General features: G+C 38.8%; 1 protein-coding gene across 4 annotated transcripts in view; it reads left to right on the forward strand.

The window, feature by feature from the left end:
* Positions 1-21027, forward strand: part of LOC125739132 (adhesion G protein-coupled receptor A1) — a 118061-nt gene that overhangs the window by 73628 nt on the left and 23406 nt on the right. For 2 of the 4 annotated variants that reach the window (XM_049008938.1, XM_049008939.1), the window contains exons 13-14: positions 10538-10745; positions 11634-11842. In XM_049008938.1, coding sequence (XP_048864895.1) covers positions 10538-10745; positions 11634-11842 — 417 coding nt within the window. The remainder of the gene's footprint in view (positions 1-10537; positions 10746-11633; positions 11843-21027) is intronic. The other 2 variants (XM_049008940.1, XM_049008941.1) reach the window with 2 other exon arrangements.

Below are 21027 nucleotides of genomic sequence, written 5' to 3' on the forward strand. Positions count from 1 at the left end.
TTGTATCTTCTGCATTTTGAAACAACATAATTATCTCAGCAGCTTTGGGCCTGTACAACAAATATTCATCTCAATAATATCAGTTTACATGCAATTCATGAATGTACAAGTCTTTGGACTGCTTTCTCAGTCCCTTATGACCCTTGAAATTGAACCAGTTCTATGCAGATTGCTGAGAGTTTATTTGATTAGCATTCAGCCAAGCCAGTGGGAATATCCCTTCAATGAAACTTTCCTTAAATTTGATTTTGCTCTAGAGATTTACTATCCCTTTCCATACAATTGTCTGTAGGCACCATAGAACAGAAGTTTGCCACCCTGTTCCTCGCAGATACCTACACAAGGCAGAGCTTATGCATTCTCTGTCACTCATGAAATATTAGGTGTTCAACTACAGGCAATGACTGGGCTGGTAACAGATTTGATCTGTCTATCCATGACGTTTGATGCGATGTTTAAGTATAATACCTGATATCACAAGTATTTGGATGTTCATAATGGTTTATTATTTAAATTTGAAAGTTAAAGTTTGAAAAATTTAATTAATAATCATTGGGAGTCCCATGAGCTTGTATAATATTGAAAGTAATCTGAATCATTTGCTATAATTGTGTTGATTGAAGCCTTGAGGTTTAGTCTGAGGTCTTTATCATTTTCAGTTTTGAAGATTATTTCCTGAAATGATTATTTTGCAACAAATATTAAAATTCATAATTTAAATTCAGACTTTATCTGAATCATACTGTTTTTCCTATTGAGGTGGCAGCTCACCACGCAGGTTTGACCAGACCTCCTTTACCAAGGCCACTGGCTCTAGCTTGTTCTGTGGGATCTGCAGGTGTTCCAAAGCCAAATGGGAGGTATAGTCTCTTCCACAGCTTGACAATATTCCCAGAATTGGTCAGCATGTCCCCACTTCTGCTAAACCGAGCCTGTGTGGGATTCCACCTCACACTTGCACAGACATCAAACAGTTTGCCAAAACATTCTTCGGCCGTCTCATTCCATGGCCTCTCCAAACTCCCCAGATCCACAAGACATAGCCTGGTGGTACCTGTCAGCGATCTCTGGGAACCGCCAAGCAAGCACTAAAGGCCTCCTTCTTCAGATTGACAGCTTCCAATTCTGGAGCTCATCACTGCATCCTAGGGTTACTATCATGACCCAGCTGCCTTCTGGCCATAGTGATTGAGGCCTTGAACGTGGCTCTTTCAGACTCCATGTGCCGACATTACTTGGTACTCTGGCACTCTGCAGGTGTGACTTGAATTCATCTTCATCTTCAGCTAGATGTTCTCAGCAAACCCGGACTTTTCTTCTGGGTCACCCTGGGCCATCTGGCGTCCTCTTTATACACTGACTCCAACTCACCTGAGGGTTGTTCCCCTCTCTCACTTAGGTGTCCAAATTACCTGGCCTCAAGTCAGCTCATTGGCCTGAGGTGCTCTGGTGCCATGTTCAAGTTATGACAACATGGTATTTGTTATGGAAAATCCATGCCTTGGAGAGAAGTCCAATAGCCATTCACCACTAGATTTTTGATCTGGAGGGCCATTCTTCTCGATCATAACTCTATGGGTACACTAAAGTCTAGGAAAAGAACCATGGAGTCTACAGAGGGGGACTTGAGTTTCAAGTACCTCATCCACTTCTCCAAGAAGGCTTTGTAGTCTGACCTGCTGTTCAGTGCATTCACACAAAAAAAAATTGTCAGTTTCTCTCTGCAGCTTGTAGTTGCATAAAGGCAACTCTCTTGTACATTGGAAAAACGTCCAGCTGCACAGCCTGGAATTTGTGAGCAACCCTAGACCCACCTGAAGTCTTTCACCATGGGGAACTGCAGCTTAGAAAACACTCATCCTCGATTGAGAAGTTTGGTTCCAGAGCCTGCACTATGTGTGGAGGCAAGGCTGATAGTATCTACCAAAAACCTTTCCAAATCCTACACTATCTCAAGCTCCTGTCTCGTCAGAGATAACATTCATATGCCCGTTGCCTACGTGTGGGTCCCTCCTGCTAATGCATGCTGCACAAAGAGCACTGCATCTCACCCCCAACCATCACATTGTAGGTGGTGAGCCCACAAGATGCCTCCTTATAGCCATTTTGAACTGAATCTGGTCAGGTTACTTGGGTGGCCCTACCACCAGGTGCTTGCCAGCAAACGCTATCCTTCAGCCTGGCTCCAGAGGCATGCCCCAGTAACCCTATACTTTTTTTCGCTACCTTTCATGGAGGTCTTTATTGGATCATAGTTTGGCTGGTTTCTAGGAGATCAAGCATCATATCATAAAAGTATGCAAACTCAGCGATGCTAGTATTAAGACCATCCGGCAGTTAAATTCAAACAACACTGAACGTTTTAACACAAAAACATTTAAACTCTAAGTTTTTGGTCAGAGGTTAAAGTCTACTCATACGAATATCTAATTCAGCGTAATAGCTGTAATCACTTGTAAGAGATTGATTATTTATTTATTTGGCTATTATTTGGTACTTTATTGCTGTGTTGAAGGCTCTTCAATGTACAGAACTTAAAAAATCTCGGTTCCATTAAGGCACCTTCATATGTAACTCATATGAACACAATATTGCTTCTCTAACACTTATTTCATAAGTGTTATTTAATAGCCAATTCTGAAAAGGCTAAAATAAACCCATTTATCTATCTGTCTACCAACCACTTATTCATTATGCAGTTGTAGAAAGCCTGATGTCTATTTCACAAGCACAAGGAACGAGGCTGTGGAGAACCTGGATGGGATGCCAGTCCAAACCAGAATAATTTAATTTCCAAACAGTTTTTATTATTATTATTATTATTATTATTATTATTATTATTATTATTATTATTGCTGTTGTTGTTGCTTATAGGTAAATTATGCCCCTAAAATGGCAGCACTACTGCCATTATATTCACTTAATGATGTAAAAGTGAAAATGCAGGGTTTGTCTTGAAAATGTTAACTTTCATAACCGTGTTACCATGGAAACAATATGGCCATTTGCAAATGCCTCATAAATTGTGAAATGTGAGCCAACAAAGAACAGTGGTTATTTCTCTAATGAAATTCAGATTATACATGGAAAAAACAGGGGATTACCAGAGATCAAATGGGCACTTCACACTATGTTTTAAAATAATATTATTATGGTATGTAGAAATAGCTATTTACTGTTTTTTTCGCTTTTTCAAAAATATTACACAGTGATGCTGTGAATGTTCTTTCTTTTGCTACTTTGGTTCCAAACTACTTTGAGCTTTTCTGAATTATAATACTACTTTTCCTTCGTGCATTTAATGATGTCTTTAAAGTGTAGTGTTTTAAGTCTGCAGTGGGCTGATTGCATGTCATTTAGAGACTGAATAAAAGAGTAGCTGTCTGTGTTTCTGAGAGCTGGAGTTGTGCTGTGTGTCCTACTGACTAGTATGTGGAATATGGAGATGCATGCATTTTCTGTGACTGCATGTCCTATTCCAGGTTGTGGGGAGTCCTGAGGTTCAAGGGAATAACCCAGGATGGGGCATCATCCCATTGTAGGGTTCACCCACACCTATGGGCAGTTTGGCAACTCCAGTCAATCACCAGAGCACCACAGGGAGACCCCACAACAACTCATGGAGAACATGCAGACTCCGTGCATGTAGAGCAATGGCAAAGACTTGAACCCAAGTCCCATAGGTTTAAGGGAACAGTACTAACCACTGCACCACCCTGCCACCCTTGAGTTCTACATTATAGTCTATAAATAAGATAAACAAGCATGTGAGGCCGAGCTCAGCTGCCGTTACGGTTCCTTAAGCTGAATCTCCAATGTTATTTTTGATGGACAAAATTATTCTAGCCTATTTTTTTCTGCCATTAATAAACTTCTTAGGTTGGAGGGCAATTATAAATTATAATTATAAATGTGCTACAATCATTAATTACAGTTGTAGTGAATGTGACCTTTATCCTCTTAAAGAACTTGGGCAGATTTCCTAAGATGTGCATGAAAATGCGGTTGTGGAATGAACTAAAGCCGATAAACACAACTAATGAAAAGATTAGTTAATTAGTAAAGACAGTTGTGTGATTATCATTACTTGGGAATGGCAAATATAGCAAAATGACAGTTTCTGTCGCTTGAACATGCTTATTTCTTACATTGTGCTTCAGCATTCAGTGTCTTAGTGGAAAATAACATCAGGTCTCCATCGCTACTTATTTCCAATACTATTGGGTGAAATGGAGGCCCAGTGGGTGGGGTTGTGTACTTAGTGGTGGCATGTTCTCTCCATATTGTGTGGGTTCCCTCCTGCAGACATGCAGTTAGGCTGACTGTAATCTCTAAGTTGCTTTTCACGTATGGTTGTGTGTATGTGCCCTGCAGTGGACAGGAAGTCACATCCAGGGTGCATCTCAGCCTTGTGCTTTCTGCTGTCTGTGATAGACTCCAGGGGGGCCGTGACCCTGCTCAGGATACGCAGTTGTGTGGGTGTGTGTGTGTGTGTGTATAAATTATTGTTATAGCATATCCATTTCATTGCATTTCATAACACTTCTGGACCATTTAAACATATTTTTGATTATTAAATTAAATGAAAACATGATTTACCGTTTCTCATGATACTAAAGAAACATTAATTGCAGAATATATTCCCCTTGCCTGAGGTAAAGCTGCCTGGTGCCTTCAATATACATCAAATGTTACTGCAAATATATTCATCTGATGGATACTAATGTAAGACCTTCTCTGCAACTGCATTTCATTTTGATGAATGTAATACTATGTTACAGGAACCTCGCGTTTTACAGAATGCTGAATTTGCCACTAACACAAGTAGAGAATATTTAAATAACTAGACCCAGGGCTGACTACACAATTGAAATGAAAGGATATTCTTGGGCAGCCTGATTGGAACTGCGTATACGGTGACAAGGGTGGGTTAGAATTTCTCTTTTTGGTGAGAAGCATTACAAGCCTTTTATATCCTTGACAGCAATGCTGGAATCTTACTGGAGGTCCTCTGTGGGCACAATTTTTGTCACGTGCTCTGGTTTGATAAGTCAAAAACAAGTAAAAATTACACATTACCAAGAGTGGCTTTAACAATAATACTATAGGTATGATTTTTCAGTCAGTTTGTGAAATTTCTTCCATGCTAGATATTCCACGGTCAACTATAAGTGGTATTATTGCGAAGTGGAAGTGTTTAGCAACAACCGAAATTCAGCCACCAAGTGGCAGACCACGTATTCAATTCAGTTCAATTTTATTTGTACTGTATAGCACTTTTTCACAGTATTACATTGCCTCAAAGCGCTTTACAGCATCCCTGCCCAAAGCCCCCAGTGAGCAAGCCAGAGACGACAGTGGCAAAGAAAAACTCCCAAGAAGGAAGACACCTTAGGAGGAACCAGACTCACAGGATCCCATCCTACTGGGGCTGGCAGGGAAAGTCCATTGATCAAGGGTAACAGAGCGAGGTCACCAAGTGCTGAGGTGCATAGTGCGTAAAAGTTGCCATGCAACGCTCTGTTGATTCAATAACTGCAAAGCTGCAAGCTTCCTCTGGCATTAACCCCAGTAGACAAACTGTGCACTGGGAGCTTCATGGAATGGGCTTCCATGGTTGAGCAGCTGCGTGCAAGCCTCACAGCACCAAGCTTGCGCAGTGTAAAGCAGTGGATGGAGTGGTGTAAAGTACGCCACCACTGAACTCTGGAGCAGTGGAAATGTGTTTCGTGGAGTGACAAATCGCCCTTCTCTGTCTGGCAATCTGATGGATGAGCCTGGGTTTGACAGAAGCCAGAAGAATATTACCTGCCTGGCTGCATTGTGTTAACTGTAAAGTTTGGTGGTGGAAAGACAAAGGTATGGGGTTGTTTTTCAGGGGTTGCGCTAGGCCCCTTAGATCCAGTGAAGGGAACTCTTAATGCTTCAGCATAGCAAGACATTTTGGACAATTCTATGCTTCCAACTTTGTGAGAACCATTTGGGGAAGGCCCTTCGCTTTTTTTACAATGGAAAACCCCATCAGACATACTTGACATAAAATTATTAGATTGAGTTCAAAGGATTATCCTTAATTCTTACCACACTAAGGAGACTAAGGACAATTTAAAAATGTTGAGTCAAAATACAACTACTGAATTTTGAATGAAATGAATTTTATAGTTCAACAAAAATAAAACATGGAATAGCAGATTGTCCACAGGGAGCAGAAATAACTTCTACTGTTTATGGTTTATTTGAAAAAGTACTACAATAAGAAAATTAGCCCTTGTTGCAAAATTTCCCTTTCAGCTATCTACATCTGACACCTGCTTTATTTTTTTATTTTTTTTCGTTACTTGAACCAATAGAAGTGGAATATGGCAACTCAGACTTCGTACTACAAGCTTTAATGCAGTTTAGCTGCCAGTTGCAGTCTGCATCTTGTTTTTGGTTGGTTTTTTGGGTGTGTTCCTTATTGTAGCTGGTTTTTCAATGCATTGTTATTATTTCTGACAGCAAGTTCAAAAGAAACACAAGCTGTAGCTGAAAAATATTTAATTCCCATCAATTACGTTTGGCAGCTAAGACACATTTCATATCTGAAACAATACAATGGCAAATCGGATGCTTTTTAAGGAGGCCTATGTGGAACAATGAACATGACTTATTTTACTGTAACGACTAATCCTGATCAGGGTTGCAGGTGAGGCTATCGCACACAGTACAAGCAATTTAGAGGCTGAACAACGTAATGGCTGCTCCGTCTTAAACATTGATTTGCATTCCCCTATTATGTTAATTATATGCCCAGACAAAAAAAATGTTAAATTGAAGTATAAAGTCTTACGCTGATTTTTTTTTCTACACTTTTGAATTTAATAAAATGTGTTGTATTAGGAAATTTTGTATTTTTTTGGTAAAATATGCTTTGTAACTGTTATACATAAACATACTGGATGCTGAGGTTGGCATGGTAACTGTATTCCACTCAATGTGTAATCATGTAACAGAAGTGCTCAGTACCTCTAGGATTTTAATGGTAATATTAAATGATTATTTATATATTAAAAAGGAAACTCATATTGTGCTGTCATAACGTTTTTCTCTGTTTCTTTGTTGTAGAGATCAAAGGGTTTAATGTTGTTGGATTACTCATTTTTGTACAGAAAATTGAAAACTATTAAACTGAACGCCAGTATTTGTCTTGCACTGTGCTACCTAGCTACACCACAATATGACAAGGCGCGTAAGATTTTTTTAATATTGTGTTGAAGTAAGTTCAGACATTTTTCCCATCCTTATGCGCCTACGTTATGATGTTTTTACACATGTTAAGTTTTATCGTGAGCTCCTTTTAGTTACGCAGGTATGGTCATGTGCGTTGCGCTTCTTGGTAGTTGCGAAGTTGACAGTTATACTTGCACTACTTCAGATTCGGTGAGCGTTGTGTTTTTTTTTCCCCAGGGTGCTTTCACAGTGTTTATCTTTGCGGTTTTGGGCCATAGACTGAAGGCAGAAGGTGCTGCGTTCTTTACCTCTACCTACACATGGCAGCTAAGATCAAACAAAAATTCTGTGAACTATCAGAGAAGTATACGGTATACATGGACAGGATGATGGACTGTATACGCAGCAGGCATCAATACGGCCATCTCCTCACTAGACAGAGGGGCCTGGAGTCTGATGAGAATTCAGACAGCTATATATTCAGCCTGCTGTTTTCGACACAAGTAACGGCTTACTGGAGTAATTCAGAAAGAAGAGGAGATTATTGTTACTAAGGCTACAGCATGCCAAACTTTCAGTGTTTTTGAGGAATGGGGCAGGAATTACCGTGACAACAACACGGATTCTGAATGAGATGTGACATGTGACCTAGGTGGTGATCTGTCGTAAACAACACTTTTAGCATTTTTTTTGCATCACCTTTACTGCCAGTTACAATTCAGTGTGCTCTTGAATATACATTTTTGTTTTTCTTTTTATTTCTGTAATTTAAAGATAACTTGTGACATGAATACATATTGAAAAATATGAATAGTTTTTGTTATATACAGTGTCTCATATTTATTATATAGTATTTAGGAAACGGATAACGAAAAATAAGGAATTTGGTCAATTGTGTCCTTAATATAACATAATCAGTTAATCACTTTTACAAAAACTGTGGCGATACTGTTTTCATAAATTTGGCAATAAGTATTAATTGGACAGTATGATGGTTAATGTAAATTTGTAGTTTATGTAGGTTTATGGTTGAAGAATCTTTTCGTTCATTTGGCATTGTATAAATTTAAAACAAGTCAAAGGAAAAATCACTTTCAACTAAGACTTAAAGTGAAGTAAGCTTTGTAAAATGATGGTGACACTTCTGTGGAAAAAAAAAAACGTTTTTTTAAAAAACAAGACACGATTCCAAGTGCCTTCGGAATAGAGGAGTTCATTAAGATACAATAGTGGCTGACATGGAAAATCCAGAATACAATAGCTTTCATGTTCTTACCATTGTGCTGTTTGCATATTAAGAAAAGCATGCAAAGTGCATCGGAGAAATATAAGAAAATTAGAGTGTATAACAAACTTTTCTGAAATTAGAAGAACATCCATTCATCCTTTTTCTGTAACTGTGTGTCCTCTTCAGGCTCATGGGGGGTGGGGTGGCTTGGAGCCTATGGGCACAAAGCAGGGAACAGCCCAGGATGATAATTCCAATTCACCTTAGCATATTTTTGGACTGGGGGCGGGGGGTACCGGAGACCTCAGTGGACAAACGGGACAAAGAGATGTGCTAAGCACTGCTCCACAGTGCCCCCCCCCCCTCCTCCATGTGTAAATATATTTTACTATATTTTTTATGTGTTTAACATAACAAGACATTATAATTATTTGAGTGAAGTAAATATGCTGTTTCGTATATAATGCGTGATTAGATTGAAGAAGTCAGTAGAAACCTTCATTTTTCCTTCTTGAAGTGCCCTTTGAATCTTCTTCCCGCTTTGGCTCCGGTATTGTGCTGTCGCGAAAGCCAGAGCCTCCAGTTTAATTCTCAAAGCAGAAATGTCCTCTGAGCAGTTTGGTACTTAGCTGTGGAAAGGAACAATGCACGTGAAAGGCAGATGCCGGTAGAATTACTTCCCATTGTCTCTGTGCATGATGGTTCACACCATGGTAAGTAGCTCAAAGTTTCTCCCAACAATTTACTTGACTTCAAGACAACAAGGATGTTGCCTAATGAATATTTTAAGGTTATTAACAGAGAAAAAAAGTGGGTATGTGTATGTAATCCACAGTATAAATCCCCTTTTCGGTAGTCTCTTTAATGACAAATGATCCAATTGCTTTAAATTAGTATCTGAAACATCGTCAAGTTTATAGTTTTTAATCTCATTTAGCAAGAAATGTATAAAATTCTTCTGTGTCAAATATGCATGAAAGGGCCTTTGGTAGACTATCTCCAGGGTGTAAAAGCATACCATAACTGGTTTATCCATCTTATTCAAGTCTGTCATAATCCCACACAAAAGGCGTATTTTGCTGCTCCTTTGAACATGACGTGCCTGAACTAGTTCAAGTAATCCAGCTAACTTCCTGAACCATAAGACGTTGTTAAACAACAAATATATTAAGAATTACAAAGCTTAACATGTCCTGCGGCTTTAAAAGGCTGAATTACGACATAGGCGTGTGTATCAATGAAATAGTTGATGTTGTAAGCCCGAATATAAATGTATAATGCATGACTCTGATTATCTGTAACTGGTGTTACGAAAGTAATATGGATTAGCAAACTTACTGTGGTTCTCTTTAGATATAACTTTTTGATCTTAATTGAATTTAGTCAAGGGTGTAGATTTGCGTGTGGACGGTAGGGAGACGTCCGTACCAATATTGTGGGAGTACCGTGGTTTATGGGGGGCGGGGAGTTTGGGGCTGATTTTCTCCTGGCCAATGTTAAAACGAAACCTTCACCGTTAAATTTAGGACATTACAGAATAGCATTGTGTTCATGCATGTTGCGGATGACATTACAAAAAAGCGACATAATGTTGCAGTTATTAAATCAATATGATGTTTCATATTCCAGTAAAACGATTCGTGTGTTTAACCTGCATTTAAAATGATCAGACAGACTTTGAATTCTTTCATAATAACTTAGATTGTCTTACTATTACTGATTTTATTTCTTTTGTAGTTTTGATGGTTTATTTGGAAATGTTTTGTGGGATATGTCGCTAATACGCGGTGGTTTATTGCACTATACAGAAGCATGGTAGCTGGTAGGGTGTCTCTTTAAATCACCGCTGCAGTGCTGATGTGCCTTCGAGCAGAAATGGTAAGAACCATTTCAACCTCTGCAGCAGGGAGCCTGAGCGAATACACCGGGGAGCGAGTCACAGAGCCGAATTAAACACGTTTTCATTGCTACTCATATACTGTTTCGGTAGCTGCTAGCGAGTGGAGAGTGAGTTAACTTTTAAATCCTTATTTTGTGTGAGTTAGCAGTTTGTGCACAGTTTCTTAATCCCTCTTTCCCCCTTTTTCATTCTGTCCACAGAACACAGTGGCAGTCGTCTCTATCCAATTACCCCTGGCTGGTACTCCTAGATCCCCTGCGTTGCAATCTGTTGATAACTCGACTTGCAAGCTGCACTTTATTGTCTTTCGAAATGGGAAACTCTTTCCTTGCACAGGGAATTCATCAAATCTTGCAGATGATGGAAAACGCAGGAGTGTTTCAACACCAGTTGCTTTCACAAAATTAGGTAAGAGAAGGACCCCCTTTTTCCAGTCTTGACTGGATAACGAGTTGCATTTAACTTGCCAATTGTCTCCGGTGAACAACATGATATAAATATATGCCTGTAAAATGTAATTATTCGGAATGTTTTTTATCTTTTAGTAAAGTACTTGGAGCCACCGTTTTTGTAGGAAATGTTATTTTTTAATGTTAGTACATGTAATTTTACACAGGAATATTGCAATTATAGTAAGGTCATGGAAATAGAATTTTATATAAAGAATATCCACGGATCATCCAACGTCTAACGCATATAAATGTAATTTTTTTGCCTTTGACGTGACTGTGCTTTTCTATCTTTCCGGTGTTGGTTGTTCATTCGGGTTTTAGCGTTTACAAAGGACGTCATTGTGCTGTTAGTTGGATAAATGTGGTAGTCAAGGTTACTGTGCGTGTAATATTTAGCGTTGTATACAGGTAGGTTGTACTAGAACTGTATCCCACCAAGAAAAAAAACACCTTTACAAACAAGGAATCATATGGCATTTGTATGACACGATTGAATGAAGTAAATGGTTTAAGCATATGCACTCTCCAGCACTCTATCAGTTATCATTACTTGCTCTTTAACTGCAATACGATACACAAGGATGTGTGTAAACACACTGTAATACACACGCGTGTGTGAACATAGACTGCGCACAAAGGTGTGTGTGTGTGTGTGTGTGTGTGTGTGTGTGTGTGTGTGTGTGTGTGTGTGTGTGTGTGTGTGTGTACACACACTCATATACATAAACACACACATACATACTTGCATAGATACAAGCATACATACACCATGCAGTTTGGCGTTGAGTATTTCGCGCTGGGATTTTCCACTTGGTTTCTCTGATTCCGTTTGTTGCTCCTGCAGATGGGTGCCGCCTCGGGAGCCTCTCCCAGTCCATCACCATCGCTCTGAGGCACTTCGCGCTGGGTGTAGACCCAACTGCAGCCTACTGGGATTTTGACCTTCTAGATGGACACGGGGGCTGGAGGGCAGAGGGCTGCCACATAACGGGCTCTGTTGGAAACACCACCGTCATTCATTGTACACGCCACAATAACTTCGCAGTGCTAATGGTGAGTACCTGGAGAGTCATGCCTCTGAAAGTATAGCACTTCTGTCCCTTCCCTCATGCCTATTCTTTTTTTTTCATGTGGCTTATAGCCCCGGACTACACAAAGAACCTCACTGCCATTTGCGTTTTCTTAAATGCTAATTAATTGTACATAAAGTTTACGAAAATCAGATTTTTTTTTGTAACTGAAAAAAATGTGAAGGACTGCTGATCACTTGTGCCGCCTGTTGTTTTGGCTATATGCGTATCGGTGGTTTCTTAATCGGTCTCTTGCTCGTTTATTACAGTGATGCTGTTTAAGCTATTTAGTGCAAGCAGTGATCGCCTATTCAGCGTCCACTTTCGAGTGCAGCGTCCGTGGTGTACTAATGTGCCATTATACCGCAATATGCTCAACAAGAGCGATGCACTGTTTATTGTTTAAAGCAAGATGTGTATTAATATTGCATAGCATGGGACTGTTGTTTGTATGTTTGCTGCCGACGTGCCTCATCAAAACTGTAGGAAGAAACTAATCGAAGATGAGCATCTTTCCCTGTTTCCATAGCAGGACTTAGCGAGCAGAAATGCGCTGCATGTTATGCAAAACTGGGGGGCGTGTTAGGATTGCAAATTATTTGGCGTCGTAGTCGCATTGGTTGATCTCTTCTGTTGCACTTTTTTTGTTCTTTGAAACATTTCGGCGTTCCATTGTCAAAGTACAGTGCAATTTAAACTATCAGAATAAGGGATTTGCGAGGGAAGGACACAGATACAGGCAGCTGTTGAAGTGGGAGCAAGGCGTGCACGGAATACCGATCAGGTGCTGTCCGATGGGGCGCAGATGTCGCACAATCATAGCGTGAGGTTCTAGTAATATGCCTATTAAATACACAACAAAACACCAAGTGTGGGACAGGAGGCTGATTGTCTGACTGTCGGAAAATGAGAAAAAGTAAGGTTGCCGGATGGTGTTAGTGAATGGAAGTGACTTCAGATCAGCTTAGAAGCCATACCTTTCGGTTCTTTAGTAGAGTATAGCGAATGATATTGATATTATTTTACGTTTATTTATGCAGTCACCACACACCCGCAGTTTCCACTGCAGCGCCCGATACTAAGAGTCGTCATTTACTTATTCGTGACATCATATTTCCCTGGACAGTGTCTAGGAGGCCTGTGATATTAACTCGCCGTGTCCCTTCTGTACCTGTTGCGTGATATTCTGACTGAGTTTAATCAGTTTTATTGATGTACTTAGTTGGTCATATTGTCATAATACTTTATATAACGTGATGGGAAGATATAAATTCTTCTTTTTCTTCTTCTTCTTCTTCTTCTTCTTCTTCTTCTTCTTCTTCTTATTATTATTATTATTATTATTATTATTATTAGTAGTAGTAGTAGTAGTAGTATTACTTTGTTGTAATAATTCATTTTAGGTGTCACTCAAAATTTGTCTAAGAAGATACAGTTTAGATACAGAGAGTATTTTAAAAGTGTGTGAATGAATTATAGCTTCCCTAATCTGCTACTGATGTATTTTTAATCCCAGTAAGTATTAACATTTAAACAGTACATTGGTTATTTTTTTTTCCTTCAGAGAACAAGATTAGGCTTTGCCTGCTTTTAGATAGCTTCATTCTGATGTAGCACTGAGCAACTACAGTTATATTAAATATATGGTAATAAGGAACGTTAATTCTCGCGTACAGTATAGCATTGTGATATGCCTTTATTGACGGTCTCTGAAGCTGAGCAGTGATCCTGTCTGGATGAGAAATGTGCAAAGTATCATTTAATAATGTTACAGCTTTGAATCGAGCTACAGAGCTTCGATTCGTAAGGTACGGTACCATGAAGAAAGTCGTCAAGGCCTGTTGTCGCCATCCCTCGTAATGATTAAGGTTTGGTCTGCATGTGCCTTACCATGAGATGGCATCCAGCTCAGCTCAGGGAATGCCCATGCCATGAGCCCCGTGCTGTCTGGGGTAGATCTCAGGCCTTCCGGAGCCCTTTCTAGGATAAGTGGTTGGATGCACAGGTGGTTCTGGGGGCAGAGGATCTCCAGGGCTTAGTCTGTGTATCGGAACATGATGACAGTGATTTAAAAGTGATTGTAAAAAGAACAAGAACTGGCACTTCGTTAGGAACATTTGGGGCTAAAGCCCTCTAAACCTAAGCCCTGGCTGGATGGATGGATAATTGGTCTGCAAATAGAACTACCGACCAGTAGGCTTGTGCCGATAGATTTGTGTGGAGTTGTTTATGGAGTATGTCCATGTGGCAAGGTTTTTGAGACTGTAGCTGAGATCTGAATGAGTATCAGTGTAAGAGATGGGATTGGTGATATTTGTCGTTTGATGACGACAAAGCTAGTACTGCTAAAGAGCTAGCTTTAGCTCAGAGTTAGCGTAATTTCTTCTCAAACAGCTCTTCATCACAGTCATCTGTTTACCATGTCACTTTACTGAGCAGTGGCGAAATAATTCATATAATGAACATGCTTGCATATTGTATTTAAAAATCCAATTACAGATTAAAGTACAGCTTCATATTGTCTGTCATCCTAAAGGATTAATAATGGTCTTTACTTTGTGTGGCTGGCAAGGTAGCTATCGGTCTCTAGTTGGGCATTTAGTTTAGTTGTCTTTTGTTGTGACTCCTAGAAACTGAGTGGGAATAATTACGTTCTGTGGTTTTAGTGATCGGTTGTTCCAGATCTTTAAAAAAGAATAACGTAGACAAAAGTTCCCACACTTTGCATCAGGGATATGAATGTCATGCACTTTGCTAATATAAGACCTTTGCATTTCATTAAAAGTAATTGTATGAAACTCCATCCATTAGAGTTACATTGTGCTTGTCACTGTATAATTAAGGTCAATCAGACCTGAACCATCCATGAAATTATAGTCTATGTTCATCATTTTTTAAGTGTCTCACAGGTTCATATTGCTAAACTCATTAAGACAGGGTAAACTGTTTTTCTTTCATGCATCAGTGTTTTTATTCTCCATGGTCATTTCTAAAGTCAAACTCCAGTGCAAGCACTTTCCTTTGGGGGAAATTTACATTTAAGTTTAAACGTCATTTTACACTAGTTGTGTCATATATGTAAAGTTCTGTAGTATGGCTTTGTTACTGCAGATTAAGATTTACATGCATTTCCCTTGCAAACAGCATCACGTTGGGCATGAATACTGAATAGATTTTGTCTCAGTTTATTTTTATATAGAACATTTCAATGCATGGATGTTATCAGTAATTATTTTCTTTTTTTGTTGTGGTTTCGCAGAGTTTCATTTCTTTTCATGTTTAACTATACCAGTATTTATCCAAAGCTGTATATGAGTGTACAGTCGCCCCTCTGGATTCACAGATTTGACATTCAGGGTTTTGGTTATGTGCGAGTTGCCCTTGAATGATTAAATGGAGCCGTGGGATCTTCGCATCTCGCCTTGAACATGCCGCGCACCTTTGTCTCCATAACCAGCCTGACTCCCGTGTTAGTTTGACTCTCTGACTGTGGAATCTTGCAATTTCTCGCAGCGACTTTCCAGTGCCATTAATTTGACATTTTTATTAATGGACCCAAGTATTATCTGCCAATTTTCACATTTGCGGGAATCTTCTGCCCCCTAACCCTTGCGAATGTGAAAGGGTGAGTATAACGTGTCATCTTGCTACCAAGCATAACATCAGCGTTAGATTTAAAGAAGTTCTTTGGTCTAATAAATTTGATTCAAAAGAAAAGCAAACATTGAGAAGCTGGCTCATCGTTGTCAGAAGGATGCATGTTGTTGTATCAGCACCATGGACAGATCCAGTAGGATAACTCACCCATCATCATGGACCTTTCAGAATGTAGATCTCACAAAAGGAAAATCCATGATGGTTCTGCTGAGCTAAATATACTGTGATTGAGTTCGTCAGCTTCCTCAGAAAAAAGCTCAATTCCTGATGACAAATACGCCCATTTTTGGTCAGATACCGTCCAGTTTATGGTAAAACCAGTAAAGGATCCCAAACCTGTAAATTGGGTGCATGTTTGCTTAGATCTACATATGTGTAAGAAGACTATATAGAACAATTTGTGTGAGGATTTTCATTTGCTGGAGAAAATTAAGCAGATTGCATTTATTATTATTATTATTATTATTATTATTATTATTATTAATAACAATAATAATAGCATTTAGGGTTAAGGGCCTTTTTCAGGGGGCCAATGGAGACATCACTCTTCTAGTCACAGGATTTGAACCTTCCCGTAATGATCACAGAGTCCAAACCCGAAAAGCCGAATAACACACCTGTCATTACTGCTTACCCTAATCCTTGAGAGCTTGATTCCTCTTATTTGAATAGATTTAAAAGTGTGCTTGCATGAACAGTTGAAGTACTACAGCAAAAACTTTACAAACCCGGTAACTCTGGAGTTTTCATCAATGTGGTTCTTTGTTTCACAGAGTGTGTCTATTGTTTAAGTATTTTTTCCTGTCATAAATTTTAATTTAACTGTTCCATTTCAACTCTATACAATAGATAGTTCAATTTTACGTACCTTCCCTTGGCCAAGTAATAGAAATCACCGAATCTGCCGACTTGGAACAGAAGCAAATGATACCAAGGTTTCAGATAGGTAAAAAATATTTTTTGCAGCTTAAATTAAAACATACTGAGCAAAAGACACTGCAACTAGCACTACAACATGATTGAAACTTTTATTAATTAAATTTTATGTGATTGATGTGTGCCCATAATGACTAAATAATCTTGGTTGTGTTGCTCAGCCCCTGACCCTGTCCATGATGAATAGATGGATGGACGGATGGATGGATGGATCATATTTTCATGATGTAATACTGATAGCATGAGTCATAATAATGATTTCTTGGCTGTGCTGAAATTATCGAGCATAAATGTGACATTTTTGTAGACGTAATGTATGTGCGGAGTAATGTGATAATAGTCAGCACCAGCTTCTGAATTCTGAATCCCATAGTAATTGATTTTTTTTTTGTATACATTTATATTTCATCTTCATCCCCCATTAATTTTTGCTCGTCAGCCAGTTTCATTGTACCATTGATTGTCATGTACTGGTGTGGCATCTAATGTGTACCACTGGGTTGCCATGACAATAACTCGATAAACGTGTTGGATACTACCTACTAATAATACATTTGTTATTTACCAGTATTGCACTGTATTTACCTGCATACTTGTTTTGTTTTTAATTGATGAACAGGGCAGTGCTCACTGTCTAGTATTTCAGTTCCTCTCAGTGTTAAAAAAAATGTGTTGTGACGTTGCAGTTATTTAAATTTCAGATGTTCCAATAGGGCTGCATGGTGGCTCAGTGCATAACACTGTGGCCTCACATCTCCCTTGCGGTGGACTGATCTAGTTCAGGGTGTCCCTTACTGTGGTCCCAGTGCTTTCTGGGCTCCCAGTGCTTATAGGCTCACTGCAATCCTGCAATGCATAAGTGGCAGAAAAATTGGCTGCCTGATCATCCTATGCGATGTAAAGAATACATTTAAATGAACACTGCTTTTCAGAATAATTTATTAATTGCCTGCATTTACCACACGTTGAGTAAGCAGAGGAATTTAAGTTATTGTTGATGCTGGATGCGCATGGTAAACACTTTGCGATATAATAAAATGGCTCTTTGTTGCAAAGTTTAAATTATGCTGCCAGAATATATTTGCATAATTACATTTTGACTGGTTCTCCTTTTATTTCCCTTTTATTACTTTTTTAACCGAATAATACATTATTAGACTTACTTGAATGAGACTTATTTGAACTCATTTGGATGAATTCATCTTCACATAATTATTCTGGTGATACACAGCGACTGATGCAGCTGCCTGAAAGACTCGTACTATCGCTGGATCAAGATATGATTTTATACCAGGGCAGATATTGTTAGAAAGGTAATCACCCAAAAAGTTCATAAATATCTTTTTGGTGTTTTATGTGGGTTTCATATTTTTTATCTTTTACACCTTTGAACATTTTGCATTTCCAATAACAGCAGAAGTGCTAATGTTTGGGCATTTGTTTATTATTGTGAGTTAATTGGAGTCCTTTAGTAATTAGCAGACTCTGTGTTAAATTAGTCCTGCACTTTTAAATGCCTTTTTTTCTTCTTCCTCAAACCTCAAACCATAAATATCTCCTTCCATTATTGCTCCACTGACAATATAAATGATTTTGTAGTGACAATAGTAAGAAACTGACAAATTGTTTTGATTAAAGAGTTAGAGCACACAGGGTTACTACTGTATTTACTCAGGACTGTATTTAGTCAGGACTCAGTTACGAACTTTTATTGTTGCCTTTACTTTTAGTGCATTTTACTAACTGATATATTAAACATTTATTTAAATATTAATTGGTTTTGTTTTAAGTATATGTATGAGCCTATGCCACAGCATTAAAATGAAACATTACAGAAATGCGTATTTCAGAATTCTGCCGTAATGTAGCATAATCATGGTGCAGCCAATTGAATCATTTGACAAAATACTGCTGTTATGATCTGTTGTATAGTTGGTTCCATTTGCTGCACTGCTCATTCACAGTCATCCCAGTGTACGAAATCGGTTATGGTTTATTTTGTAACTGTGGTTTTGTTTTAATTTGGAGGAATAACACTCCTTAGGTAATTCAAAGTAATTGTGTTGTAATTGGCTGTGTATTTTGAGAGAAAAAGTGGCAAAAGCCGGAAGGTCAATGCAGCTATTGTGCCTAATAATATATTATTCTTATTTTCATTGATATCTGGGAATTCGGGACTCTCTTTCTGGTTCATGCACTGCATGCAGTGTACGAAAGATGCATAAATTCATTTGTTGACCTTTGAACTCTTGCCTTTATTATAACAGCTCCTATACATCTTTATTATCCACCTGACGGTGTGGAGCCCAGAAAATGCATTCCCCCCCCCCCCTTTTAATACAATGCTGCAATGATGCTTTTGTTCGGAATTGGCGTGAAGGCAAAATAATTTTTTTGTTTGTGTCAGTATGATATTTGTGGTCCTTTAGGTGCGGACTGGATGTATTTCCCAAAACAGGAAGGCGAATGTTTGGTTTGTGATGACACAACGTATGTTCTTCATATTTGCATTGCATGTATTCCCAAAGCTACTTCTGCATTGTGGGATGTCTTTATAAAAAATGAGTGGACAAAACAACTTGATAAGATTGTAATTGACTGCCTGTAGGTAAACCAAGATCTGCGGCAGCAATGGCTATTAGATGATCTAATACCAGCGCTGGACTCAAGATTAATGTAGAAGGAAAAAATATAGAAGGAATTTATTTATTTGGCTTCTTATTGATAGATTTTTCTCAGGTATGTGTTGTGCAGTAGAGGAGACCATGCTGGCACCCATTGTTGATAGTTAATCTAATATAAAATTCAACTGATTTATATGGAAAGTCAATGCCAGTGCATTTCAGAAATTGTAACAATATTGTCCTTCCCTGTTTAAATTACGTAAGTGAATCCAGAGGACATAGGTTTTATAATGTTGGAGCACATCTGTGAAAAATTTCTTAATTGTTTTGTGGTTTGATTTCAAATAATGTGTGATTCCACACAATTTAACTGGTCAGACCTTATCAGAGACTCCCCTTGCTGTCAGGACTGTAAGGCAGCCTTTATGGTAAGAGATAAACAAGTCAGCTATACACGAATGAATAGGTAGGCCAATTCCATTTAAAGGGGGCAGATGGACTAAGCATCGGTGTATGCAAAATGGGAATCGAGTCGCGTAATGAAATCCCCAGCCGAAGGAGTAGAATTATCACTCTTCTGCAGAAGGTTGGAGACAGCAGAAGAAACCTGGAAGCCCATCAGAGAAGAAGATCCAATATCAAAAACCCAGGCATCATTTAAATACCCTCTGACATATGAAAACACATAAAAACAAACACACATACCTCGTACAAGCAGGGATACAAATGTGTCCACGGTAAATGTTGTTTATATCCATTGCTACATTTTTAAATACCTAGTACGTGGTATAGATTGCATTTTGACAAACATTTCTTTCAGCATTGATCATGGTGTTTAAGTTTAAGGGAAATACATGACTGGAGTAAAACAAGTTGGACTTGGTCGTGTTTTAGCAAAATAATGTGTTGCTTTTTGTACTGATAGTATTATCTAAGTGGTACATCTTTATAAATAAGTCGACCTTATACATAAGTGGTTGATAAAAAACAAGCAGGAAATAAATTCTGTAAATGCTGTCTTATGCTGCAGTGTTTTTAGGTAGAGGTTTGGCTTAAGGGTACACCACCATGCCATGCTGAAGATTCAGGTTGACCCAGAAAAGCATTTAAACAATGGGCCTGCCAGATAAGGGCATCCAGATGCTCGCGGCTCTGAAGCACATGACAGCTTTGGAGTTTGCAAAGTTCAATGACAGCGTTCCCCTTTTCAAGGCTGACTGCAGTCAGGAGAAAAGGCCCACATGCACATCCACAAAGCACTAAACATGCATGTAAGGAGAATGGCGACCTCATTAATCGGAGTATAATACCAGCAATTCACCTTCCCTTTTCTCAGATCTCAAAGAAGACGGAGTAATGTGGATCCGGAGTGCAGTGTGCAGTGTCTTGCACGTCTTGCGTGCTACAGAAAAGGCAGGAAAAAAATGATACCTGTCTAAAACATTACCACCTGTTTTAGGGACCACCTGAATTAAAAAGAAATGCAGAATGATGGCAGGTATGCAGGTGTAGTTTATCATGGGGGGGGGTAGGGGGTGGGCATGTGTTATTTCTGGAATGATTCATTTTTTCAGTTTAAATCACTCAGTGCCCATGATGGATGAAAGTTATAATCTGACATTGATTGTAACATTTTTAGGCCAATGGGTGATGTTATTATTGGGATTGGTGCTAGAAATCTGATTTCGTTGTCTGGGGGCACTGCAACAACAAATGCAGCTGCTTAACCTTGTCAAGGACCATGAGGCATACAATTTGCTCAAAACAAACCTGTTTACAAACTCTGAACAGAAGACAAAGGGATTTGTTTGTTTTTCCTAGGTAAAGATAACATATCAGCACTTCAGTTGAAAATTTAAATATTTTAAGTGCTTGATGTGAGGTTTCCATTAGGGATTTAATTGGCAGGGTTACACAGAACAGTCATACTGAGTGAATGTTTGTGCAATAT

This window comes from Brienomyrus brachyistius, chromosome 3 (genome assembly GCF_023856365.1).
Source record: "Brienomyrus brachyistius isolate T26 chromosome 3, BBRACH_0.4, whole genome shotgun sequence".
Lineage (NCBI taxonomy): Eukaryota > Metazoa > Chordata > Actinopteri > Osteoglossiformes > Mormyridae > Brienomyrus > Brienomyrus brachyistius.